Source organism: Oreochromis niloticus, linkage group LG6 (assembly GCF_001858045.2).
Source record: "Oreochromis niloticus isolate F11D_XX linkage group LG6, O_niloticus_UMD_NMBU, whole genome shotgun sequence".
NCBI classification, from domain to species: domain Eukaryota; kingdom Metazoa; phylum Chordata; class Actinopteri; order Cichliformes; family Cichlidae; genus Oreochromis; species Oreochromis niloticus.
Genome location: NC_031971.2, coordinates 15,181,261 through 15,208,625, shown reverse-complemented (window position 1 = coordinate 15,208,625; position 27,365 = coordinate 15,181,261). Strand labels below are relative to the sequence as shown.

The following is a 27,365-nucleotide window of genomic DNA, read 5'->3' as shown; positions in this document are numbered from 1 at the left end:
CAGAGAGTTTGTATCAGCTCGTGAAAATTCTAATGTGTTTGTTTTTAGGGCAAAAAGAGGAAGAGAGTCAGAAATCGGAGCTGTACCACCGGTGAGAGACTATTTCCGGGAATCACGGCGTTTCCTTCATGTGAAAGACAAACATTTGTTTAAAAAAAAAAAAAAAGAAGACTCATTGTGTTTTGTTTGTGTTGCAGTGTCTGCATCTGACCAGGAAGATCAGCAGGTCAAGAAGGCTTACATCACGCCAGCTCAGCAGCCACAGACACAGCCAGGTGTTGCTAGCCTGCCTCACCAGCAGGCAGCGTGTCTGCAGCTGCCAAATCAGGTCCTCTCCTCCTCACATGTGGATGTTCCTACAGACCTCTGCGCTGGTACTAAACTAAGTATCACCAGCCCTGCTTTTCCTGTGGATTCCACTCCATCGACATCATTTGCCTCCCAAGCAAGACTGTTTCAACCCCGAACAGAGCCCATCCTTTACAGCGACACTGACATGTGGTCAGTGCTTGATCACCGTCCCATCTTCCAGAGTGATCTGATCTCAACTCAGTCAGACGCCTCCACTGGTCCTCAGCTAAACCAGGAAAGCGCTGAACTCACTCAGACAACAGCTACGTCCCAAAGCTATGCAGACCTCACTACTGTGGACGTCAGCCAGATTGACTTTTATTGAACTTTTTAAATAAATGTATCGCCTAAAGATCAAAACAATAAAACAACAAAATTCATAAGGAGTGTTTGTCAAGTTACTTGAAAATAGTAATAGTTACTAATTACTTCTCCAAGAAAGTAATCATCTTACTTTACTGATGACTTATTTTCAAATGTAATTGGTTACTTTATTACTTTTTAAAAACATGATACACAACCTCAATACATTATAAAGCAATAGACCTTTCAGCCCAGTTCTATTTCTCCTGCATAATCCACAATGAAAAAGTCTCTTTTTAAAACTGGTTTTATTAATCTTGTAACTTTATGCACATTGCATCAAGCAAAAATTAAATTCCATGCAACATTGTCTGATTGGAAGATTATGTTTAACATTTAAGCCCATTTTCTGCATATTCCAGCATATAAAATAAACTGTTTTGCGTTTCACGCTTTCACATTGATGCAAGTAAAACACAGCAAAAAATAAATAAAATCAAAGATTCAGCGGCACCAAGTCCTTTCGCTCTTAAATCTATTTTAATGTGTTTAGCCGAAGTGTGGCTGTCGGAGGTTTGCCCGGTGCCACAGCGGTCATGTCAGTGGGAGGGGATCCGCCGGGGGTTTCTATGTGAATTTCACATTACCGTGGCAGCGTGCTAGGTGCTTGCTCAGATTTGAAGTTTAATTTTTCGCTGTAGAAACCACGGGTAGCAATATGGCAATTTGCACATGAAGAACATTTGCACAGAAGAGTTTAATTATTTATTGAATATTTGTCTATTTTAGGTAGTCTTTTGGTTCCAGGTCCTGCACAGCTGCTCCTCATTAAGAAGTATGGTGGTTGTCTGTGAAGAGCAAAGGTTGTTACTGAGAGCAAATAAGGTTAACCATTGAGGAGAGCTGAGGGTAAATGTGTGAAAAATCTAAAAATAAAGGTGGTGCAAAGAAGGGACTATGAGATGTGATTATTCACCTGTCTTTCCTGTATCTTCTCCAGGGTTTAGGCAAACGTCTCCCGTGGGTTCAGGCACCATTTAAAGGTTCCAGGAGAGGCCATGGGTTAAGGGAGTGTGGGGAATCTCTGTGCTTGGGATTTTTTGTGTTTTGATAATAATGGTATGGTGTAAGGAAATAGTGAAATATTTAATAATATGAAAATGTATGCATGTCCATATATATTTATTTATTGAAGTATTGTATAATGTGGTAGAAGGTTAGGATTTGAGAACTCTCCTGTTAGTGGAATAATGGTTTAGCCTGTGACAGCTGAGAGGATATAAGACTGCCAGGCTGTTGGGAATGATTGTTTGTGAGGAGAGAAGGCTTAACATATGAGTGATTGTCATGTCCTGAGAGCTATATGGTGATTTAATGCCTCTTGTTCGACTATACTTGTCTTGGTCTGCCTCACTGTAAATTACATATTGTTACATATCACCAAGAATTAGTGGCACAAGACACGGAGGGATAGAGAGGGAGCGAGAGAGACAAACATGGAAACAAGACACAAAAGAAGATGCAGAAGAAAACTAAAAAACCTGCGCTATGAATTCTGGGATAGGTTGGGTCGCAAAGGATACATCAGACCTATCCTTCAAATTCGGGGAAATGAAGGACGCATTTGGAGCAGCCTTCAAATTGGGACAGCCTTCAGCGCCTGGCTGTGACATAATCGGCCTTCAATTGCAGCCTCCGAAGGTAGTAGCCCCTGAATTGGGGCATAGTTAAAGATAGCCTTCCTGAAAAAAGTGATTAGTGTGTTTAACAAAGGCTTGAACTTGTGACACAGCATCACATAAACTCATCACCTTTTGTCAAGGTAACAGTTGCTGACTGGCTAAGGAAGCAGGCAGGGAGAAGAATCTGTATCTCTCCATGAGAGAGAGGAAGGGATCACAGCTGGTGAGAGTTTCTATTGTCGCACAAAAGGACATTTTATTGATACCTGTTCTTTGCGGTTAACCAACATCCAGCAGTCATAGTAGGGATAACGGCAGGCAAAATTAATCAAGCATCCCTACATAGACTTCTGCTCAGCGCTAAATTCACCTCTCAGACAGTTTCCCATTCACTTCGAGCACTCAGATTCCAAAGACAAACACATTTTGGGGCTCAAACCAAAGCCATCAAGCTCAATATTCCTTTGGAGGAGCTCCCAGAAACACTTCACTTATCCACATTAGTGTCTACATTCCAGATATCACCCATCGTACAGAAGCGGTAGCTCTCATTATCAGCCAACCACTCCAAACATATTAAGATGCATCTCTTTGAAGCCCCTGGTATTAGGACACTCTTGATTTAGCAAACACAATCCTCACGTGGAACAAAAGCTCTTCTTCTGGTTCAAGCAACCATTGCTGTGACTATTTAAAGTCAGTCACACCTGCCAGTGAATCTGTTCTCTCCTCTGCATCTTCTAAACCGCCTGATCTGACCTCTGTTTCCCAGGTTTATTATGATTTAGCAAAGGTATTCCACAAAGATCTAGCTCCCTTGCTCCCGCCACATGGACCATACGATTGTGCCATTACTCTTCTCCCTGGCATTCCTCTCCCAACTAGCAGTCTCTATTGTTTAACAAAACCTGAATTTGACGCCATGGAGGAATACATGAAACCCCTTGCAGCTGGGATAACCCATCCATCCTCTCCTCCACTCGGGGTCAGGTTTTTCTTCACAGAGAAGAAACTCGTTGGTGGTTCTTGGTGTCCGGGGCTGGGCGCTCAGGTTTGTACCAGCTCACCCCCAGTGGCTGCATGGTGGGGCCTGCCGCCTGTGGCTCGGTAGGGCCTCTTCCAGGGTAGGGGGGGCCCTCAGGCCTCCAGCCTCTGGGCCTGTGGCTCGGTTTACTCTGGCACAGCTGGCTGCCAGCAGAGCCGTACACCACTGCAGCCCCCTCTGACTTCTGCTCCGTGGCTGCTGGGTGGCCCCTCATCTGGGGCTCTCCTCAGCTCTTCCCAGGAGGAAGGCATGGATGCACCTCCTTGGGCTCTTGCACTCTGGGGTCTCTTGATGTCTGGGGCCTGGATCTCCTCCATTCCTGCTTCATGCCCTGGGGGACGGGGCTATGGCTCCCCACACTACAAGTGCGCTGATCCACACAGGTGTTCACAGACACAAACTACACCTTTCTTGGCTGAAAACCTCAAAGCACATTGTGCGCTGTCGGTCCTGCGTGCTGCACAACAGCACTCTATATTTAGCATTTACTGTTAGCTAGATTAATGTGATGGTGCTGTGTTTATTATGTTGCTCTCTTTTTTGCTTGTTTTCTCTTTTTTTTTTCTCTCAACAGGTGATCCGGGAGATTTTTTTTCTTTTTAAGTGTCCTTTCTCACGGAACCCCTTCATCTTTCTTTCTCCCTGTCCTATCCCCCAGCCATGTCGATCCCGTCTGTAACAACTGAAAATAAAATAAAATAAATAATAACAACAAAGTTCGATCAAATGGACCAAAACCGCAAGGCCGTGATTATCCACTTGGCAAAGTAAATCTGTTGGGTATCTTTGTTGGCTTTCAGACATCAATTCTAACGGCTAAAAAAACCAAACGGGACAGGCGAAAAAAAACCCAAAACACAACAACAACAACAGACAAGTCCCTTTGTTGTTGCATTGACATTTCAAGGTTTGAACATTACTGTCAAAAATAAATACCCATTACATCTATTTTTCTCTGCAATTGAAATTTTGCAGGGAGACTGTTTTTTTGCAATACTTGTAATCTTGTTCATATCAGTCAAGGAGATGAATAGAAAACAACATTCAAAACCCAACTTGTTCATTTTGAATACTTAGTAATGCCACTCTGACGCACCAACAATGACATCATCTGAGACTTTCTGAAATGTTTGTGCTTATCTTTCTTGAACAGATCTGGATCTTTTCCAGGAACCTCTCTGAGAGTCAGTCTGTCATTCGTCAGGTTTTCCAGCACTTACTGGAGAAAAGACTGTGGCAGAAAGGCATCCCACCTTATTAACTGTGACTAGGCTTGGGAGACAGAGGTATTCATACATGGTTAGTCTGCTTACTCACATTTCATAAATGCTGTGATAAATAAACGGTGTGATAAAACTTACATCGACCATATTTTTCAATTCTATTAAAATCCACGAATGCAGATGCAAAATTACAAAAACAAACACAGACAAAAGGTATAACTGTCCAAAAACGTATGGGCCTGCCTGTAGCTTCAAAATGAGCTCATTTCAGGCAGACGGAGGCTCGCTCCTCTCCTCATATCCAATCTCTTCAATGAAGCCTGCAGTGCAGGGGGAGTCCGACTGGTCTCAACTGGTCCCACTAATGCCGCAGCAGTCATTCAGCACCCGTGTGGACATGAATGTTGATATTATCATTTCCTCTTCTCTCCAGTTACACGTTAGATACTTACTCCTGAGTCAATGAATAAAACCTAAGGCTTGCCAAACACAGATACAGATCAAATCATGGTACACTTGTTTTCTCAACAATAAACGCAACATCAGTATCGGGGTAAAGCAGATCCAAACGTCTGCATTTTACTTAAAAAAAAAATAAGGAGAATAAAGCACCTTCCCTTTATCATTTTATTTTCATTCATGGAGTGATTACTTTGTCTTTTTTTTTTTTTTTAATTTGGTGTCATTGACAGGCCTTTCAGTCTTAAATAATTTAGCTACACAATTTGTAATGTATCCATATTTGTTGTGGAGTCTGTTTCAGTGTTTACATTTCTTTAATTTTAGAAAACATGAAAAGTAAAAAAATCTTTTTTTTCTTAATTTATTTTTGATCGCTTTTTAAAATTGTATTATTATTATTAGTAGTAGTAGTAGTATCTTATTAAGTTGGAGGAACCTCTCTAGTTTCCCCGCACGACGTCCGGATTTAATTTGAAGACGGACCACTTCCACTTCCGGTCCAGCTGTCAACAGACCCTGCAGCACACGTGTTTCCACAGTTAAAATGGTGAGTATGTTGAACTGTGGGTTTTTCTGTTTGTATAGCGTTAATAAAAGGCCTCTAAATGATCGGAGCTCGTCGTGTTTTTTAGCCGAAGACTCAGAGAGGAAAACCTGCGGAGAAAGTGGTTCATCCGTACAGCCGGAAGGCAGCTTATATGGCCCGAGAGGAGTGCAGACTTAGGAGGAAAGAGAGGTTTGTGTATGGCCGCAAAGGTCAGCTCACCTTAACGAATCAATAGCATGTTGTTAGCCTCACATTTGAGCATTATGTTAAACTCTTGCCATGTCTCCGCCTCAGCGCTGCGAGTCTGCAGATGCAAACACGAGCGTGGCTCCAGGGACATGTTATTAAATGTAACTTAGGCTGATTGAGACACTTCATCCTGCCTTGGCAGTTTTCTTTAACCTCTTGTGTGACGTAAACAGCGTCTGCGTGGTGATTTAAAGGAGGTTTAACTGGTTTCTTTCTAATGCTGCAGGCAGAAGACTGAGAAAGCTAGTCGTCTGAGCAACATTGGTGAGAGCAAGCTTTTTGTTCATGTTATTGCAAGAGCAAAAAAGAAAAAGGTGTTTATTGATGTTTTCTTTCCTTTTTTTCTTGTATGTCCAATCACAGGTGAGAAGCTCTTGTGGTTTCAGAGTGAGCTGGATCCAGCTAAGGCAACTTACACAAAAAAAGATGCCTGCGACATCATTGAGAGGTTTGGCTGGGCTTATGCTCATTTTGATTTTGCAGTATATTATTTTTCATTTGGAAGTGCACAAACAAAAAGAGAGAGAGACCATACATGCATTAAACTCTGAGCCCATCAGCCAGTCTGTGAGCTGCCCGAGTCTCTGGTGAGAGCAGTTCATGTTTTCAGGGCTAAGACTTCATCATCCATCAGCTGGCCATTGTTTACAAAACACTACGTCGTCATCAGACAGCAGGTGATGATTTCATTTGGGCAAATAGAGCCCTCGTTTTATTCTCCAGCCTGCATGAACCCAACCCCCCTCTACCATGATTGGTCGGTTCCACTCCGACTATAAACAGAAACCATTACCTTGAACAATCACAACCAAAAGTTTGAGCCGTGGTATTAATTTTGTGCTTTGTGCATTTTGCTCCTCCGGTTTTTATTTGAATTTATTCCTTTTTATGTGAAACTAAGATACAGCTCAATCATATGTGTGTTTTATGAGTTTCAGATTCTTTTGTGGTCACACAAATAACAGTTTAAGCAAGTAATTTACAGCACTGACTCTTCTTCATAACTTCTGCAGTTCTCTATGGTGTGCTGGATATCCATGTCAGGGGAAAATCCTCATTGTGTTCCCAAGTCGATCAGTTTGTCGCCAATAAAAACATCTTAAAAGACCAGCTTCTTTTATCGCTCCCAGAACAGTTTGGTGAGAATCTTTGCATTTTCCAGCAAAAGGAGGAAAAAGTGGTAACTAAGCGGCTTGAAGATCATCAAATTAACTACCTAGATCCTAATGCCACCAAGAATCTAGTTACACTCCTTAAAAAACAAAAAAACAAAAAAACAGGTGAACAAGCAGAACCCCAGAAACTGTGATGAGCTTGGAGCACTGATGAACCAGGAATGGATCACAATCAATCAGGATTTTGCCTGGACACTGATATCCTGCACGACACAAAGAACTGCAGAACTCATGAAGAAGAAGGTTAAACACTGTAAACATTGACTTTATGCATAAATTACATTTTTTTTCCCCCCCAATGAAAGTATTTTAAACTCATGAAATACTTGTACATGAATCTAAAATAAAATGAAGCAACAAAGTGTATGAACAGTAGTATGTTTTCTGTCTTCAGATACCTCCATAGATTTGACTCTGAACTTGAGCAGATTGAACTCATGAATGGGATCAAAGGTCGGCAGGGTCGTCTCCATGGCGCCAGAGAGGCCGTAATCAAACAGACCATCGAGCGAGAGCGGGCACAGTTTGAGGGCGTCGGTTTCGGTGAGTCTTGGTTTTTAAAAAACCAACGAGTAATTTATAGACACCTCTGGCTGTAAAGCTGTCTGATCCTCTGCTGCGGTGTTTCAGAAATCCCGGACATCATCAATGGAAAACATCTGAAGACCTTTAGGTGAGTGGACAAGCTTTAATGAGCTAAACTCAACCTCTTGTTTCTCTTTGTTTGAGAAGATGTTATAGTTATTCAGCTTCCATCATTTCACAGATTGACTGATCAGCTGATAAAAGTGTATATATGGACTCTTAAGTCTGAACTTGAAATGATTCGATTTTGAAGACTGGTCATTAGTGTTGTTGCATTTTAAAATTTTGCAGAGAGTGGACTGGGGACCTGAAGAAACTTCCGAATATTAAACTGCGCAAGGTCTCGAACAAAAGTTTAGAGTCAAAGAAGGAAGGGGAGGAGAAACATGAGGGCGAGCAGGATCAAGAGGATGATGATGATAATGAGGAAGATGGAAGCGATTTGGACTGTGAGCAAATGGATGAGATTTCAGACTCCCACTGAGACTCTTTATGTTGGAGCTGCTGGAGTATTAAGACTTCCTTTCAGCACACTTAATGTGATGTGTGAGAAGATGCTGCTGCTATTCTTGGACCGTCCACGAGATGGTGCTACAGCCTCAAATAGCAAAGTCAGATTTTTTATTTTTTATTTTTATTTTTTTTTTAGTCTGAACTCCTGCTAAAAGTTTCTCAGTGACTTCACACCAGCCTTTCAGAGGTTTCTACATTCATCGTTTATTGCACAAACAAATATGCGTTTCATGTAACCAGGATGCTCCTTTTTATTTAGAAAAAAGCTGTTGCGGTGGGTTTAAGACACAGAGGAAACTGTATTATCTGTGAGGTGAGAAACCAAATCGAGACTATAAAAGTGGACGTGTGAGTAACAGTCGCTTTGAGTAGGCCGACTTTGTGTCGGTTCGAATCAAGAGAAATGCTCATAATCTAATGTAAAAACATGAATAGGTGGAAACCATGAAAGCTCTAGTTACATCGACATATAAATAAATGTTGTCCAGCTCAGGACCTCCGAAGCTGCAAACGACTGGGCTACTGTAGACTTTCTATTTTAACAAATAATCTGACGATAACTTTCAGACTATTATGTTTTTAGATCTCAGACTGAGATAAAGGTTCAGTTTACAATCTGTTTCTCTACTTATAACATCTGACTCTTTGGTGCCTGAAGACCTGATTGTCTAAAAGGAGAGTAAAGGCCTCAGTATGCTTCAGAGCTTGTCACACAGGCCCGATCAGTCAGGTTTAAAACAAGCTCAAGCTATTGTTTTTTTTGTTTTTTTTATCCTGCCTCACTCTCACTTTTGACAACTTTTCCAAATTCATTAAAAACTTTTGAGTAGTGTGTCTGCGGGTCATAGATCTGCACTTGGTGTAAAGTGATTGGTTCATATGTTTTGTTCAAAAATACGACAGCAGCTCAACTTCTAAATGGAGAAGTCTCTTAATGGCAGTGAACACCAGGGGCACAGATGTGTTACAGATATCAGAGTCTGGCTACAGTGACTGAATCTGGAGCGTTTCAGAGTAGCCCTCATCTGCTATAATGTTGTATCTCTGATTCTACAGTTCATGCGAGGCTTCAGCTAGGCCAATCAGGATTATGTAGGCTCTGTTCTGGGACTTCGCAGCTCTCACCAAGAGCAGCAGCAAGTCCCCCTTACAGAGCAGTGGCAGCATCAGTGAAAGCAGATCAGAGAAGCTGGGTAGTAAAGGCTGAAGCAGCTTAAATGTCCCGCCCTGTGGATGTGTGACAGAGTGTCAGCTGAGCGATCAGCTGATGTGGGGACTGATTACGAGTCATATGTGTGATTCATTTGAAACATACTGAGACCTTTGATGAGCATCTGCAGGGTGTTCACATCTTTAACTCAGTGCAGGTTGAGAAAGTGCATACAGGGATAAAATGGTGTCAGTAAACCACAAAACACGGTCTTTACAAGCGTTCTGTGCCGATGGCTTTGTTTTCTGTCCTCTCTCCACACTCTGCCCCTCCTCCTTTCTTCGTGAAGCCCTTCTGACCCCAACTTTTCTGGATCACTGAAGGACCGGATCAGTTCGTTTGTCCAGCAGCACCCACGGAAGTTGAGAACAGCATTACAACACCGCACAAGTCCAAATCTCACTGTGCTCACGACATTACCATGAGCAGAGTGGGATTAGGGACTGTTCTCGGAGCGGGAGGAAATAAGTCAAACGGGGTTTTGCGCCGGTGCCACAGCGGCTTCCACCGACGTGTCAGAGTCCATCGGCGCTGCCGGAGCTTGGGCGAGGGCCTGGCTGACCGGCACCTCCACGGTTTCATGCCTGCCATTGGCGATGGTGCTGTGCCAGGCCTGGGGGTTGTGCAGGTCCTTCTCGGGACAGTTCTGCACAGTGATGATGCGGTTGAAGGCCTTGAGGCGGCGCCACAGCTGCAGGTAGACTTTACATTGGATGTACATGAAGATGAGGCCACCCGTGAAGCCGATGGCCACCACAATCAGCTTAGTCCAGAAGGGCCATTCCAGCACACCTGAAAGGACACCGACACACACACAGCAGCTGTTAGTGCCCCTCGCAGACGTGTGAGGGATCATGATGGTGGCATGTGCAGAGCTGTGCTTACCCTGCGGTGTATAGTACTTCAGAAGAGAAACTCTCCATAATTCGGCTGCAATCAAGAGCGATTTCTCTTTTTAATCTCTGGAGAAAACTATTCTATTGTGCAAACACTGTAGAAATACTCTAAATATTAATGCTTATGATTTTATAACTCATATGTATGAAGAGAATATCTATATTTTTCTGCATCTACTCTTACGTCCTACATTGTAAACACAACACGACACACACCACCACTGAACACAACCATGAATGTAGAAGAGCACTGAGGGGTGTTAACTGTGACTTGAAGGATAACTCGTGGATCAGAGGATACTGATCAACAATCGCATCATCTTCACATTCCTGAGAGATCTCCATTTCACCTCTCCTCTAGTCACAGATTTCAGTTATAAGTAGTGTACCATGCAAATTACTTTTGCATTAGTTTCCAAGTGATTTTCTCCATCCGGCTGTTTTAAAAAAAAATATATTATTATAATGTTGTAGAGATTGTACTCTGAGGCTGTGTTGGGAACCTTCCCGTCTTTGAAGTATAACATCTGAAACCTTGTCTGTTCAGACAGTTGGTCTTTGGGTTTCACTTTCCAATAAATCTGGTAGCTGTTTCTCTCAGAATTACCAAAAAACGTGTCACCTTTGTCCAAATAACTTCCTGTAAACACATTGCAGACTTGACAAAGATTTTCCTGCAAACAAACAGTCCTAGAAAGACAATTTGGCCAGTGTCGACAGTTTACTTAAAAAAATGCAAAGACTTCTGTTCAGTAAGGTAACACTGACTTTTACTGCATGTTAATGCAATAAAAATCTGATTATAATGAAATTGAAACATTTTCAGTTAATGTTAATTTCCCCAGAAACACAAAAATGACATATTAAACTAAAAGCTCTTTTATATTCGTTAACACTGACTTTCAACTTCATTAGGTACACCTGCCTTGATTCTTCATTGCACAGATTCAACAAGGTGCTGGAAACACATTTTGGTCCATATTGACACGACAACATCGCACAGTAGCTGCAGATTTGTGAGCTGCACACTCGTGATGTGAATCTCTCGTTCCACCACATCACAAAGCTGCTCTTTTGGGCTGAGGTCTGGTGACTGTGGAGGCCATTTGAGTACAGTTAATACACTGATTTGACTATTTTGTGACATGGTGTGTTATCAGGAGATGTGCACACTGTTGTCATAAGGGGACAAAAGCAGTCTGGCCCATCTCCTCTGATCTCTGGCATTAACAAGGAATTTCGTTCCAGAGAGCCGCTGCACAACTACTCAGATGAGCCCATTTGGCACCAACAACCATGACGCGTCCCGTCACTTAAATGGCCCTACTTCTTCATTCTGATGCTCAGTTTGAACATCAGCAGGTGATCTTGACCATGTCTACTTACCTCAGTGCACTGTTGCTGGCATGTGATTGGCTGATTAGATATTTCTTTTAATTGGCAGTTGAACACATGTACCTAATAAAGTGGCCAGTGACTATAGCAAGCGCGATGTAGTTGCTTGGCCACATGATGCCATACCACAAGAATTGCTATACATGCTCAGTTCAGCAGCATAATTATGACACCCACACACAATTTATCTACAGATCAATTTCACACATTTACTCTGAGACTTTCAAACATGAACATGGTATAAACTGAGTGTCTGAGAAACTAAACGTTAAAAGTCCGTCTTCCACACTAGAGCAGGACATCTAATGTGCAGAGAGACCTTTAGGGACGACTATCACAGTAAACCACCTAATATATAATGTACCTAGTATACCCAAACAGGCGAAACTTTTTAAAATCACTTAACCAGAGTCAGGCAGGTGCACATACCTACAGGTTAAAGGCACCCTGTGGGGTGCTGTGGGGGCATGTGGAGAGTGGATTATGCACAATGTCTTCTTCCAGTAGAGTTGAAGCTAATACACTTTGCATGGTATAATCCTGTATAAATCCATTCCACCCACATCAATACCAACCATAAGTAACCGACTACACCAGAAAAGAAACATTAAAGAAGTTAAACCTACTCGGTGTGAATGAGTGGAAACTCCTTTCCACTCATTCATGCCATCTGTATGAATGAATCAATGAAAAGGAAATCAACACCCACACATTAATGCACGTATTTTAGGAGTTCTTACTAATTCTGTGTATTTGTCAGTTATTCTATAAGAGAAGAGGTGAAATCTGAGGGATTTTACGGCTCATACGGTGTATTAACAAACGCCACGCACACCCAGAAAAAGAAAGTGAACAAAATAAGTGGGTGAAACGTGACAATCAATTATAATTCTAATTTAAAAAAAAGACAAAATATCCGCAGACAAAGAAACGTTTTAACTCAGAAAGAGAATTATAAATATAGATCTACACATAGATCATAGTAGACGATAATAAAAAAGAAGGCTTTTTGTTTATGTTACATGTGGTGAGAAATAGTATCCAACATGTAACTGTGGACACACGTGTTCACATGCAAACAGTGAATGTGAAGGAGACACCACAGGGACCGTATATACTGCGTGCTGCCTGACTCTGGCGTGTGAGCGGCGGGGAGGCGAAGGGAAGGCACTGACCGTTCTTTCCGAGTCGGATCTCTTCAGCAGTTCTCCTCACCAGAATGTAGACGGACCACAACATACACACTATCGCTATCAGGTGAAACAGCACTGAGCAGAAGATCTTCCTCCTCTCGCTCTTTGACATGTGTAGCTTCTCCCACTGGAAGAAAGAGGGGCGAACACAGGAGGGAGACAAAGAAACACGCTCAGAACTGCCCTGCATATCTCAGCGCTTAACGCTTTTCAGGAAGACCTAAGTGTGTGCGTACCTTGCTTAAAGGTTTGAGCTTCGTCTCCATGATGAAGTCAAATTTGCAGAGTTCACAGCAGCGAGTGTCGGAGGATTTGATCCACTGGTTGAGACAGGCCTGATGAACAAAACTGAGGCTTCCCGTGCAGCGACAGGGCATTATCAACGGACACTCGTCGTCCCCCTCACAGTGGCAGATCCTGCATACAAACATAAGGAGGAGAAATGACCTGCAGTCTCTGCACCGTGTTATTTTAGTGCCTCTCTCTGGCTTTGCTTGTTTGGCCTCATCTGGGCAATGAAGATAAACTTGGTGTCAGTACATGATCAGTTTTCACACTCGTGTAACTAACCTGCAGACCTCCAGCTCAGAGTCATCAGAGCAGGGATGCGGTGTGTTCCCATTCGCATCACAGTGTTTCTGGAGTGTGGGCACTGACATGTCCCCGCCCCCTGACCCCTTCTCCTGGTATCTCTTGGTGATGAGCTCCTCGCCATCGTCGGCCAATGAGGAGCTGCCTCTTGGGCTCTGTGATTTGTAGCTCTTCGTATCCTTATCTCTGCCCTGCGATCGATCCCTCTGCGATGCATGGCTGTCTCTCTTCACCGAGCTCCCGTGGTTGTGGCGCTTCTTAAGGCCGCTGCTGTCCTCCATCAGAGGTTGACTCTCTTTCCCTTCATCTGAGCCCACAGATTGCAGCTCCATGATCTCGGCTTTGTCTTCTCCTCCTTTGTGTGTGTTTATCACCTCCCTGTCCCGGCTGCTCCCGCTGCGGCGGCGCGCTCTTCTGGCTTTCTCTTTGCTCCAGCTGCGGCTCTCGCGGCACGCCTCATCCTCAGAGGAGTCTGAAGGCGGCGCACCTGTGCACCGGAAGCGAGGTGGGAGATCCCTCCGGTTCCTGAAGGAGCGCTCCCTCTTCTCGCCCAACTCACTACGGTCAGAGCTGAGGCTCCGGTCGTTGTGGTCCTGCTTGCCATTGGTTTCCACGCAGTCGATGGCCGTGCAGCTGCTTCTCTTGCGGCGGTGACGTCGCTTCACCTGCTTTTTTTGTGCCTGAGCCGATGAGCCCAGAGTGGTGCCAGTGACTGTCATTGCAGAGGAGTTGTGTGTGTGCTTTTTGTGTTTGCGTGACTCAGACGCATCCTCCTCTAAGCGGGACAGCTGTCCAGAACTAAACACACACACACATGCCACATAAACATACACACACACACACACACACATTCACACACAGATGGAGATGAAATAAGGTGAAACAAGATGGAAAAACATAACTGTGTCATAACTAAAGCAATGGGCTGAAACATAGCTGCATGATTTTAAAGATTAAGTCAATTTACTAGCAACAATTTATGCTACCATTTTTGATTTCGATTACTTAACAAGTAAAGGATTTAACTCGTGCTATGCAATCATACAGATTGAGAATAAAGATGAACAGGTCCATCGATACATTAGCCATAGAAATGAAAGAAAGTGACCTGTAAGACTCCAAAGCACCACATCTGTTCCTCTGAACAATCCTGCAGAATTGACACCCACATCAATTCTAAGAGTTTATATATCAGGATATAATAAAAATAATATTTTGTACTGAAATGAAGAACAACATATGACACGTATCATTATTTATTTAACGAAAATGAAGAAACTAAGTCCCATGATTCAGTAAGTTGTAGAACCACCTTCAGCAGCAATAACTCGAAGCAATGGTTTTCTGTCTCTCACATCAATGTGGAGGAATTTTCGCCCACCTTTCCTTACAGTGTTGCTTCAGTTCCTTGAGGTTAGTCAGCATTTGTTCATGCACAGCTCTCTTACAGGCCCACCAAAGGATTTCAGTAAGGTTAAAGTCTGGACTTTGGACCATTGCAACACTGATTCTTTTCTTTTTCAGGCTTTCTGGTGTAGAAGATTGCGATATTGTGTTAACGCACACCTGAATACTTCAGAGCAGAAAACTCCCAAAACCTCTGCTTTTATAGAGGTGCACACTTGCTGATGATCAGTTAACCAGGTGTATTTACGGTAAAATGACACTTCTCTTTATATATTTTCTGCTCTCATTCAGGTTAATTTCTAAGTGACAGAATCAGGGCTGCCCATGATTTCTTTCTTATACTTGGAAACACATTATGGTCACTGAATATCTCATTCTTCTTTAATTAATGTGGATAGCAAAGAGTTATTTGCTGTTAGAGGTTGCTAACACAGCTTCTGTTTCATTTGAAGCTGAGAGTAGTTGGACAGAAACTGCCCCTGCAAAACAGGAAATGGATAACAGGAAACAGAATGGAAACTAAAGCTTATGATCAGGCTAAATAATCAAACAAGCAGGCAGTGAACGTGGACTGAACACACACACACACACACACACACTCACACACACACAGCCTCATTTTGGCCATGAAGCCAAAGGACTGAGCCTGTCAGTGTGGCCAACACGGCACCAGTGGGTATGACAAGCTGAAGGTTTCCATTTCTGCAATCAGTCATCTTCCCCCCATTGATTGCGCTATGGGAGCGCCACAGCACACATTTTAAGTTTGTTATGCCCTCGGGGTGCAGCCGACCATGCTAATTCAGTCTCCCACTCAGAGGAGAAGTGTGCATGTTAATATCACAGAGAGAAGCCTGGCTGCTCCTGGCTTTAAAAGAGATGTTTGAACAGATATTTGCAGATAGTCAAGGAATGGAGTCTTTCTTCCCAGGTAACTGTAACTGCAAGAGAAGCCAATCTTACCTGCATATGTCCTGAGCGGATGGTGTTATGGATGTCCTTGAGGCTGTAGTAAGCCCTGCAGTCGAGTTGCTAGCCTGCAACAACCAACATCCTCTATTTAGTGCATTCTACAATTACTCATGAGTTATTAAACAACCAATCACACATTGTTTTATGAATCAGGTGCCAGTAAATGTTTACTGGTGCTCAAATGTGGGTGCATTTTTATTTTTTTATTTTTTTTTTGTAGAAGGTACTCCTGAAATACCCCAAAACCTAAGACTTGAGTATCAAACATACTCCTTAATGTACTGTCATTTGTCATGTGGTTGACCCCTTACTGTAACTCTTACTGTAGGTACTGAGCATTAAACTTACCTAATGCATAAAATATAGACAGTATATATATATAAAATACTACAATAAAATTGAAGGTGAATTATTAATTTCTGAGGGACAACAGCTGCAAAATGTGAGCACAGCTCTTTTAGATTCTCTCCTACACACTGCAAAAATGTTTGTTAATGAGTGAACTTCAGACTTTTATGATATCACCAGGAATGGGAGTGATGTCCTAGTACTGTAGACCATAGGGCATCTAACATAATACTAGATAATTTCATATATTATGTTTGAAAAGTCATTAATATCTTTTCAGTTTTCTTCCACTGTGCTTGCATTCAGTAATCAGTGACACTGAGTAGGTTGCACCTCATTTATGCACCCATATTAAACTGTAAATCGCTGCCTCTTTTTAAAACTCTTTTAGCTAATATGTGAACAAACAACGGCTTATTTCCGCCTCTGGCAAAAGTAGAGTAACTAGAGTTTTTTGAGCTGCATTTCTCGTCACGTAAAAAACTTAACTTCCGTGTTATGATTTCTACTTTCAAATCGGGGTTAGTCTCAGATGATTCATCAGAATGTACTGAAGAGAGTCTTCAGCCGTTGAGATTGTTTTTGTTAAAAACAGCTGCCTAGTGCTGCTAAAAACCAGCGTGAGGGTTTATTTGAAGGCCGTGCGAAAAAGAAAATAGAAAAGACTTATAGATGTGATTAAAAAAATGAAGTGATCTGTAGCTTTTCAAATGATGATTGATGTTTATATGAGAAATCTGAACTAATGGAGCTTAGATGATAATTTAGTACTCTGTGTGAGTCATGCATCAGTGTGCACTTGATGTTCTGTGAACATCCATCTCTACTCTAAGTGTGACGCACACCCTAACCACATTCTCGCACATCAAACTGCGCTTTCCTATGCAATGCTACCGTACACTATGAACTGTGACCTTGATTTTAATGCTTTAAGCACCGATATTTAACAGTTACCTTGGAGATGTTGCTGGATCGACTCCCTGAGCGCCCAGGTGCCTTCCTCCCCTGCAGGGGAGATGGAGAGACAGAAAATCATTAGAGCCCAATAAACACGCTGAAGGATGTGATGCTTTAATAGTGCGCAGCAGCTGTGGAGCCTGAGGCTTTTAAACCAATGATTTCTTTGGCACACAACACCAGACAGAACCATAAAATCATATTGGAACAATATTTTACAGCCCTTGTGTCGACTTCAGCTAATGGCTGATTCACCCCAATATGTTTTAGTGCAATCTGCTGCAGAGCTGCTGCTGCTTTTTTTTTCTTTGTGTGTATGAAAATGATAGATAAAGTCTTTTAAACTACTCAAATATGCCCATATCAAGTTCAAAAAGGTGAATATTAATGCACAGAAAAGCAGCAAAAGGGTTTTTTTTATTTATATTTGTTTATTTCCTTTTTTTGAGAAATGAATGCTACATAATAGCTTTAGCAATAACTTCTAAATCACCTGGCTGCTTCACCTTCAAACTGCTATCATTATAATTTAAATCAAATGATTACACACATCAGGCACGCTGTTAACTTTCAAACTAAAGTTTAAATCTTCCCCCTGCCCCCACCCACCCAACACCAAGACCTCCAAAAATAGGCGAGGTGAGAAATGTGGCTGCACTTTTTGTAGAAAAGACACTAAAGTTTAAATCTGCAATAAAAACAAAACTCCTTTAATCAAACTAAGCTGCTTTTAACACCAGCAGGTATTCAGCGCTGATCGGTCCTCCTGTGTTTACCGATGAAAATCCAGCATCAAGAGTCGTGCACAGCCTCATGTCCTTGCTGCTTCATTGTGACCTGAGCTAAAGCCAGCCAATCCTATTACCTGGTTGTCCCGCTAAGAGCACAAGATGCTGCTCTGCAATGTGTCTCTATTTAAAGGCAACTTAAGGCACTTTTTCTAGAATCTGCCCTGAGCGCTGATTGTCTGAACTCACCTATTAGACCTTGGGCTTCGCCAGCAGACATCTGCAGCCTGCAGCAGCTTTACTTACCAATGAGATGGTGGCAAGTGGGAGTTACCAAGTGTCGACCAGCTGGTGAACCACCAAGAAGGAAAATATCTTCTCCATAATAATTTGGTGCCAAATTATTTTCCAGACACTTTGAAAATAATTTGGCCTGATCCCAAAATTCTTACCATCATATCATTGAAACCTAGCTTCTAGTTTACATATGAACCACATCAACAACATCGCTCAATTTAAATAAAATCAGCTGGTTGTGAGTTGGGAAAGCTACAGATTGCTGAATAAGTAACGGAGATGAACCGAAGCAGTCACAGCAAGCAGTTATTTTTCTGGTTCACTTTCATCCTCAACCACATGGACCTTTGCACCTGCATTATGGGATTAAATCTGGCTTTGTTGCGGATATTTGCTGGATACTATTTCAAGTATCATGCATGCAATGAGCTCAAGCTGTATAACCTACCAACTGTCTGGTACTGCAGTGGGTGGGCAGTGGAGAATGAACTGGCAGGAGTTAATAAAACAATGGAAATCATGGATAAAGCTGGCTGTATTTTTCATTCTGTCAATAAATCCTGAAACCAAAGATGTAACTGCAACTTTTCCCAAAACCAGTACCCATCTGATCCTAATGTCATATTGTCTACACTGAGGTGTTAATTCAAATCCGAGAAGATACTTTCATTCCTCAAACGTCTCTATCCAGGGCTTACATGAGTTAATGCAGCTAAATATTAAAGTCTCCCTGAATTTAAATTGTGGCAATATACATGATTTTCAGATTAGGACTGCATTCAGAGGGAATTAAAACCCACCTTTGTCTGAATGTATGACCCCGCTTTGGACATGACAGATATTAGTTTGGGGAAAAAATTATAAAAGTACATGAAGTCGGTTGTGTTGCTGGGATTTCCAAGAGTAATAACTATTAAAATATTTCACAACCCTGATGGCTTTGACACTAATAAACAAAGAAAGGTTTCAAAAAAACAAAAACAAAAATACAGCAGCTGACAGCACATATATGTGAAGGTAGTAACACCACAAACTCCACCATCGATGTCTGCAAGTAGGATATCTATAACACCTGTCAGTATGAAAGTATTACAGGGCTTAAATTTGTTAAGTTTTATGTATCTTACAGGATGTTTGTGGAGTTCAAAGTTGAAATGTTAAATGTGGGTGGTTTTTCCATAGATCTATTTTTTTAAATACTTGACATAAAATAGGAAAACCTGAGCTTGCATGCATCAGCCCACACACAGCCACAGTTGTAGGTACACTCTGTGAAAATCACTGAAATAAATAAGAGACACTGACAAGCAGAGAACTGCATCATGTAAGCTGATCAAGGGATTTTCTGATGGCCACTTTTAAATCAGTGCAGTCCTGCTTGGAGTCGAAGCAAACACTCCTCTGCCTTTTAGAGGAGATGGACACGTGTTCACATGTATGTGACCAGTTATAATTACTCACGTCATCTTTCCAAAGTTTCATAACAAAAAGGGTATTTCTAAGAAGATACAACTACTGATGCCTGTTAGTCGTGTAATTCCTTCCAGTCAGGTTGTGTTTTTGTGTTGTGGTAAACCTCAATGCGTCAAAAAACCCCAAAAAACCCTGAAGTGGGTGATCAAAGACTAGAGCTATGAAAGGAAATAATGAGATCTTGATTTTGTTTGGAGTTTTTTCCATTAAAATTAATGCTTACCCCCAAAACACAACCAACAAAAAAGAAATCAACAGGAAACAGACTTGAGCCTGCCAGGCTAACTGTTTCCTCCTGCTTCTAGTCTTTGTGCTGTGCTAGGCTAAACACATCTGGGACCAACCTTAACTCATAGATAAAGCTCAGTCTTCCAAAACACATCATGTGTGAGTTGCTACAACTTATCGATACCCTGCTACTGAGTCTTTCACCCTTCTAAGGCCAACAAAGCCCAAACAGTTCAAGCACGCTTCCTTTGATGGAGTGTAAATACAAACAAAGAAGAAGCACCTCTCAGGTAAGAAAAGAGGCCAAAAACAAGGGAGGCAGCCCAAGTTTGTCCTACACCTACAAATAAATACTGCACAGACCCAATCAGATAAGTTAACCTGTCTTTTATAAAGCTCATGTGCACAATATGCTTTACACAAAATGATGGAGGGGTGAGATGTGTCTAACTGCACAACAGCAGTCTAGCAGACAAAGTCACACTTTGTGTATTTATAGACGTTTTCTAGGTTGCTCATTGTGTGAATATGTAAAATAGTTTGTTGCCTTTCTAAACGAGAGGACATTACATCAATTCGAAATACATCTATGTGACAACAAATGTTAATCAAGAGAAGAGCAAAAAGAAGCTTTACCCTTAGCAGACGAGCATAAAGCACCATAATAACATAATAATGACTGTGTTCATAGCACTGGTACATAACAAAGATTCAAAATATACTATTCAAAGACAGAGGATTAAATGCTATTCTACAATTCCTAATATCAGGGCTACACACACACAAAAATACTTTGGTCATGAATTCTTAGAGAAAATACACGGACTCCTAAGTCCACCTAATTTTTTAAGTGCATCAACTTTTAAATGCCACAGCAAAACAGGGCAATAAGAAACTGATCATCATAAGACTCCAGCAAAACACATAATTCCTCTAGGTTTAGCTTCTATAAGCTATAACTGATAGCTCTTCAGTAATGAAGTGAAGTTTCAGAGGTAGCGTACTGCTGTCGCTCACCTGAACCTCGAATCCTCTGTTGGCACTCTGGCTCTGATGCACAGTAGAGACTCTGGCGAGTCTGTGTGTGGACATGTGCATGTTTCTTCAGAGGGGATTAAGTGATATAGCGTGGACTGAGGGATGTATTTTGGTTCTGTACTTTGGCATACGATCAAACACACCTACAGCCACATTTAGACAACCAGCCATGACCCTGCAGCTGCACACTTTAGATTTGAAAGCGGTGCATTTGACAAAATCTCAGCTTTAAACAACCTCAGAGCATGTCTTTATAACACAAAGTGTTCACTGAGCCACAATGAAAGTTCAGGTGAAAACAACAGATACAATTCCATAAGAAACCCAGAGTCACAGACCAAACTGACCAACAACTGTCAGCAAATCCTGACTTTATTATCAAGTTCTGATTGTTCCAACAACATATTTTTTTGTTTGTTTTTTGTTGAAGCCTTAGCCAAATATCAACCATAAACAGATCGTCTTAAGATGCAGATCAATATGGTAGAAAGGAACAGTGTTTCAGTGCTTTACGAGCACAAGCCATAGCATTTAAAAACATGGAAATCCAACTGTAACAATTATGCATTTCACCATCTGGAAAGTGTCGGATTAGCAACAGCATCGTTTTTCAGCATGACCATGATCCCAAAAACACTGCCCATGCAGTAAAAACATACCTGGATAGAAAAACAGACGATAAAACACCATCAGTCATGAATCAGAGCCCTGACCTCAACATTATTGAAGCAGCGTGATATCTTCTCAACAGAGAACAGAACAAAAGGCAGCCAACATACAAAGAAGAGCTCTGAATGTCCTCCAAGAAGCCTGGAGAACTATACCCGAAGACGACTTTAAAACTTAGAAGAAATAGAGAGTTCAGGCTGTGCTGATGATCAAAAGTGGTTATACCAAATTCTGACGTACAAGCTTGCCAAAATTGTACAAACTCTGTTTTTACTTCATATACTGTATTTCCATTTATTTCATGCAGTACTGCAAATTCATCAGTTCTGACAAGATCTCCAACACCACTGGCTGAAATGCAGCCCAAAACCATATAGAGCCTCCAACTCCACCATTACAAATGGCCCTAGGCTCTCCTGACCTCCTCCTTATGTAATGATAATTTGAACCAAAAATGTAACATTTGGATTCACTCCATGAGACCTGTTGCTCCTGATTTTCAGTGAAGTTGTTTTGCAATTTGATGTACCTCAACCTTTTCTTCCCATTTCCCTTCCTAAAGAATGACTTCTTGACAGCCACCCTTCCAACAGTAGATGGATCTGCTGAAGGTCCGGATGCATCTCTCAGGTTTTGTGTCAGAAAAAAAATCCAGCAAATACCTATTTCTTCAGTACATGACTCTCAGATAGTGTTCATCTGTTGCAGATAGCTTTTTAGGCCTGCCACTTCTTCTTCTGCTCTTTTGTTATCCATTTTCCTCAAACTTTTAAGGACACTCTGCATCCCAAGAAGTTTTTGGCTAAGAGCTCACTAACAAGGAATCACACTGTTGGTGCAAAAATAATATTCTATCCCTGTGGTAAAAGTAGAATACATTTTTAAACAAGATCAGAACAGCTTACTGTACAAACACCAGTGTTTAGATATTACAGTTATTTCAGGCTTTTCTGCAATAGAAGCAGAATAAGGTACCTCTGGTGGGTGTGCCCCACCAATCCAGCTTTAAACCACTGGTGTAACCAAACAGTAATGGTACACATGATGTATCATGGTTGATTTATTCAGATTAACTTTCAGTCCATTAACGGTATTTTCTTCACTGGATTGTTTTCAGCTGCAACTGAAAAAAGAGGAAAATTGCAAAAAACAAAACAAAACAAAAAAACCCCCACAATGTAATGAAATGATGAACATTTCCAAAAGTCTGTATACTTTTGGGACTGCTCTACAACATTAAGAAGAAAACACAATACTGCACCAACCTGAGGAAGCTGGCGCAGCTATTTCAAACTCAGAGTTGGCCAGCAATTTCTCGTTTCATAAGCAGATTTGTAATGATTAGTGAGATATCAAAAACAAAGAAACTAGCCTGGGAAGACTCATTCAACAAATTATGCATGAGTATTATTTGTTAGATAATGTATGGGCATTATACTCATCCTGTTCTTTATCAGTACTGTCAGAGAAATACAGCACTATGCTATGCATCTGACTTTATCACCCGTGACCAGATGCAGTTTTTGTACCACAGCATACCATGAAGTGAAGTGAGGTCAAGTTTAGGCCCATTCCTGACATTATGTAACCATTCCTCTCATGGTGGAAAACTTTAATCAACAACTGAAGAACTGCAGCTATCAAGGATTTTTTTAAGATGGAATGCTATTTTGGATAAGTTGATGCCATATTAAAATTGTATACAGCTTAAATATCAAGATGACGAATTTGACCACTCAATTTGTTTAGCGAGCTCTCCTGCATGAAAAATGCTTACGTATATGAACTGTGCTCCAGCAGCTCCTACAGCTGTGTGTGTGCCATGATGTGTCACTGTGGGATATTTTACTTGATGTGAACTGATGTGATGTAATTTAATCCTTCAGTCTGTGATATGATAGCTATGATGTCAGACTCTACCTCAAAGCTGAAAGCACCAAACCCCAAGTGAGGGATCAGTGATACATCTATACTGTACATGTGTGTTGTTTAGCGAGTGAGCTGAAAAGCCTGGGAACTGAAACTGGAGGTTGATAAAAACACGCACACAAGCACACACACACACACACACACACACACACACACACACACAGACAATGTCCACAAGATTAATACTGAATCGATTTACATCAGCCTTCTGACAACAGAAACAACTTTTTTGCAATCTTAAATCACCAACTTTATGCAACTTTTAAGCCTTAACCAAAAAAACAACAACACAACGGTCACACAAAGCCTTTACTTACCCTTAGTGAAATTTTGAGTTATGAGGTCAGAGACTCACCTCGGTCTTGTCTTTGGAGCGAAGAGCGCTCTTGCCATTGTTGGCTATGTCCCTGGACGGAACCACAGTTATCTGTTGTACTGGCATGCTGCTGTTTCCAGGCAACGCTCCGGAGTTACTCCCACAGCATTCCCAGTCCTGTCCTCCAATCTGCGTCCCTGCGTGGGATCTGCTCTCGCGTCCACAAGCTCGTTCCTGAAATAGGAAGAGGCACTCCCGGATCGCACTTATTTATCGAGCCAATCCGGATCATCAAGAAGAGCGGAGATGAAACGGGATCAGGTCACCGTGGTAACAAGAAGATAGCAGGATGGTGGGGTGTGAGGTCGTCATGACGACTGGGAAACTACTCCACAGTGCCCACCACCTCCTCCTCTTCCTCCACCTTTTTCGCTTTCCTGCTGAGAGCGAGACAAGAGAGGAAGAGTTGAGATGGAGCTGAGCAGTAAACAAGGAGACAGGGAAACTGTGTTGTTGTGACACGCGCGCGTGTGTGTGTGTGTGTGTGTGTGTGTGTTCTTGTGTGTCTTTGCAAAAGGGGGAGGGGCCAGGATTTTGTTGCTGTATAACAAGCATAAGGTCCACGAGGATTAGGGCTTAGACTAACCTCAATCTCCTCCTCAGACCAGTGGTGCTGCTAATAAGCTTACACAACTTGTGCACATGGACAGCACTCACTCATACACACACCTCATTCCTTCAGTCATGTTAGCCAATCAAAACAAATATTAATATCTGACTCGCTATGAGAGGCGAAATCTCCAGCCATATCAGTCTTCACTTCAAAGAGTGCGTTTGTGTGTGTGGTTGTGTGTCTGTGTGTGTGTGTGTGTGTGTGTGTGTGTGTGTGTGTGTGTGTGTGTGTGTGCGTGTGTGTGTGTGTGTGTGTGTGTGGGTGGCAAGGATGTAATCCTATTTCACATGGTCTCGGGTCACGAGGATTATGATTGATATAACTGGAAAATGTGTGACTGAAAGTGATTACTGAAAAGCAGGGGCATCTTCACAGACATGCTCAGGTAGTACTGGAGAAACTACAGCCAGGAGATAAACTAGGAGCAACTTGCTACTTTTTAAAAGTAGCTCAAACTACTTTGTGAGACAAAAAGTTACAACATACATGTGACACATTTAAAAAATAAATAAAGCACCTCAGTATTCACAGGTTACACATAAACCCTCAAAAGTAGGCCTAAACAAACAAACAAATTAATCTGGGCTTTTGATGAGGACACATCACAACTCAACAAATACGCTTTCATATGATCTTCTTGGTTAAAGACTGAACCAGTTTTCTTAGATTATATTGTAAGGTGAAGCTGCAATATTATTAAGAATGAATGAATGAGTGAATTAGAAAAATGTTCATCCGTTGTCAGCGTTACAGTGGACTGAGGCGAAGTGGAAAGCTATCCTTTATTCTGATAAATCAAAGTCAGGAAATCATGGAACAGCCATTTCTGGGCTAGAAAGAGACACCATCCAGCTTGTTATTGGTGCACAGCTCATAAGCAATCATATGTGACTATATGGAGTACCATTAGTGTGCAGGGCACCACTGTGTTGCATCACCTCTTCTCCTTCTCTGAGTGTTTGGGAGCTAAGGAGTCCAAATGGGTTTGCACTGTTGCAGCAGGATTTCAGCTGCTCAGGAGGTAAGAGCCTGCTTTGTTGTATTATTCATTTTGTAATGCTCCAAATGTTTTTTCAGTGGGTGACAGCTCTGGAATGCAGGCAGGCCAGTTTCAGAGATATTATGAAAGACAAGGCATGCAAAGAATCCTGAATTGTAATAGGAGAAGAAATGAGGGTAAAGAGGAGCCTTTTGAAAGACTTATTTTGGGGCAAAGAAAACTACATTTTATGAATTTTCTTGCAAGCTTTAAGTTTACTTTACGACTTTATGCAGAAAAACTAATCAAAGGTAACTTGTTTACATGATGATCTGTGTGAGCACCTATATCAAAGCAGAGGTTTTTACAGTTTGTGCCACAATCTCCCCAGGAGCGGACGTCCAAGCAAATCCCAGCATTGCACAGTCAAACCATGCAATACTGAAAGAAATCTAAGAGCTACATCTCAGACTCTACAGACTCTAAGTATGGCTTGTTTGGAAATGTTCACTCTCAGTAAAAAGAACATGGCAGCATGGCTTAGCTTAGCTTATCCTAGCAAAGTTGCATCTGAAGAAAACTGCAAGACCAAACCAAACCAAACCGGCCTAAAAACCAAACTCAGCATTTCAGCACCAACAGCTCACACCAGCTGTCAAGTATGGTGGTGGAGAGATGATCATTTGGGTTTGTTTTTCAGCCACAAAAGCTGGGTACCGTGCAGTCGTTGAGTTGACCATGAACTCTTCTCAATACCAAAGTATTCTAGAGTCAAATATGAGGTCATCTCTGTGACCGGACCAAAGAGTACAATGATGCCAAACACAGCAGCGAATCTACGACAAAATGTCTAAAAACGGAAACCAGAGGTGTTGCAGTGGCTCGGCCTAAGTCCAGACCGCAAACTGGCAACACATAAACAAATGTCCACAAACCTCAATGAACTGAATTTAAGAGAAGAGTAGGTCAAAATCTCTCCACAAAATTCAAGTTATATCTGCTCAAGCTGGTTTTACAAGCTACTGAATCATGGGGTGTGACAAAGTGGCTAGGACTGAATTCATTTACCATTGCTCACTTGCACATATTGTTATTTTGTGTTCTGTTATCTTATAGTCAATCATAATGCTTTAATGTAAACAAAGCACATGTAACCTCGGCTCTGCATACTATCCCGGCTCTGTTTGTGGTAGCATTGGTTACATTCATTACATCTGTGCAAATGTTCCTAAAGCTAAATGTCACTTAATCATTAGTTGATTTGAATCTTTCATTTGTTTATGTAGCTTGGTTATATTTACCACTGTGTGTTCCTTTGTGCAGGTCCTATATGTGAAACAGGTATATGGGAAGGGCCGCCCCAGTACTTCCTGTTTTTACAGGATATGATGTTATTGATCATGTCAATTGGGTGTAACGAAAATGAAGGGGTGTTTCTTTTGAGTAAAATTGTTTATTTCCTTTAAAATAAACTCATGAGTCGGACTGTGTGAAGAGATTGACTTTTCAAACTGTTTAGTTGGGTAAATGAGTTTGTTAAGTGGAAGAATGATTTTATTCCTGTTTCTTTGTCTAGACTGTGTTATTTAGTCTACCCTGTTTTCTCAATGGTAGAGGTTAATGAGGTTCAGATGTAAATTGAATTCTGTATAAAGCAGGTGAGATTTTGACTGCCAGGCTCTTATGTTTTGGTGAACAATTGTTGAAAGGCAACGCCAGAAAATAAAGAACACTTAAAAGAAACTTGAACAGTCTGCAGATGCTGTCATCCTATCACTTTCCATGCTGCTTATGTTATGCTGCCTCACATGGGGTATATTTATTTTTTCAAAGGATTGCCCAGAGCTGTATAAAAACGTATTTTTACACATGGATGCATGTGCGTGAAGGTATTTTGAAATAGCTGTAAAATTACGAGACACTCACTTTTA

At 41.6% G+C, this 27,365-nt stretch overlaps 2 protein-coding genes across 2 annotated transcripts; one reads left to right on the top strand and one right to left on the bottom strand.

Moving 5' to 3' along the window:
- The first annotated feature begins 5,486 nt into the window (after positions 1-5,486).
- tma16 (translation machinery associated 16 homolog) lies at positions 5,487-9,198 on the top strand. The gene is made up of 7 exons (XM_003449681.5): positions 5,487-5,613; positions 5,699-5,802; positions 6,089-6,126; positions 6,226-6,310; positions 7,432-7,580; positions 7,668-7,710; positions 7,914-9,198. Exons 1-7 carry the CDS (start codon positions 5,611-5,613, stop codon positions 8,104-8,106), a joined length of 615 nt encoding a protein of 204 aa, XP_003449729.1. The 5' UTR covers positions 5,487-5,610; the 3' UTR covers positions 8,107-9,198.
- A 616-nt stretch (positions 9,199-9,814) lies between these two features.
- Positions 9,815-26,811, bottom strand: marchf1 (membrane-associated ring finger (C3HC4) 1). Its single transcript, XM_005469834.3, has 8 exons — positions 26,736-26,811; positions 23,822-24,222; positions 17,102-17,152; positions 15,791-15,864; positions 13,400-14,218; positions 13,066-13,246; positions 12,812-12,956; positions 9,815-10,137 (listed from the first exon to the last, which is right to left on the bottom strand). The coding sequence occupies exons 2-8, from the start codon at positions 23,906-23,908 to the stop codon at positions 9,815-9,817; spliced, it is 1,680 nt and encodes a 559-aa protein (XP_005469891.1). The 5' UTR covers positions 23,909-24,222; positions 26,736-26,811.
- Positions 26,812-27,365: the final 554 nt, after the last annotated feature.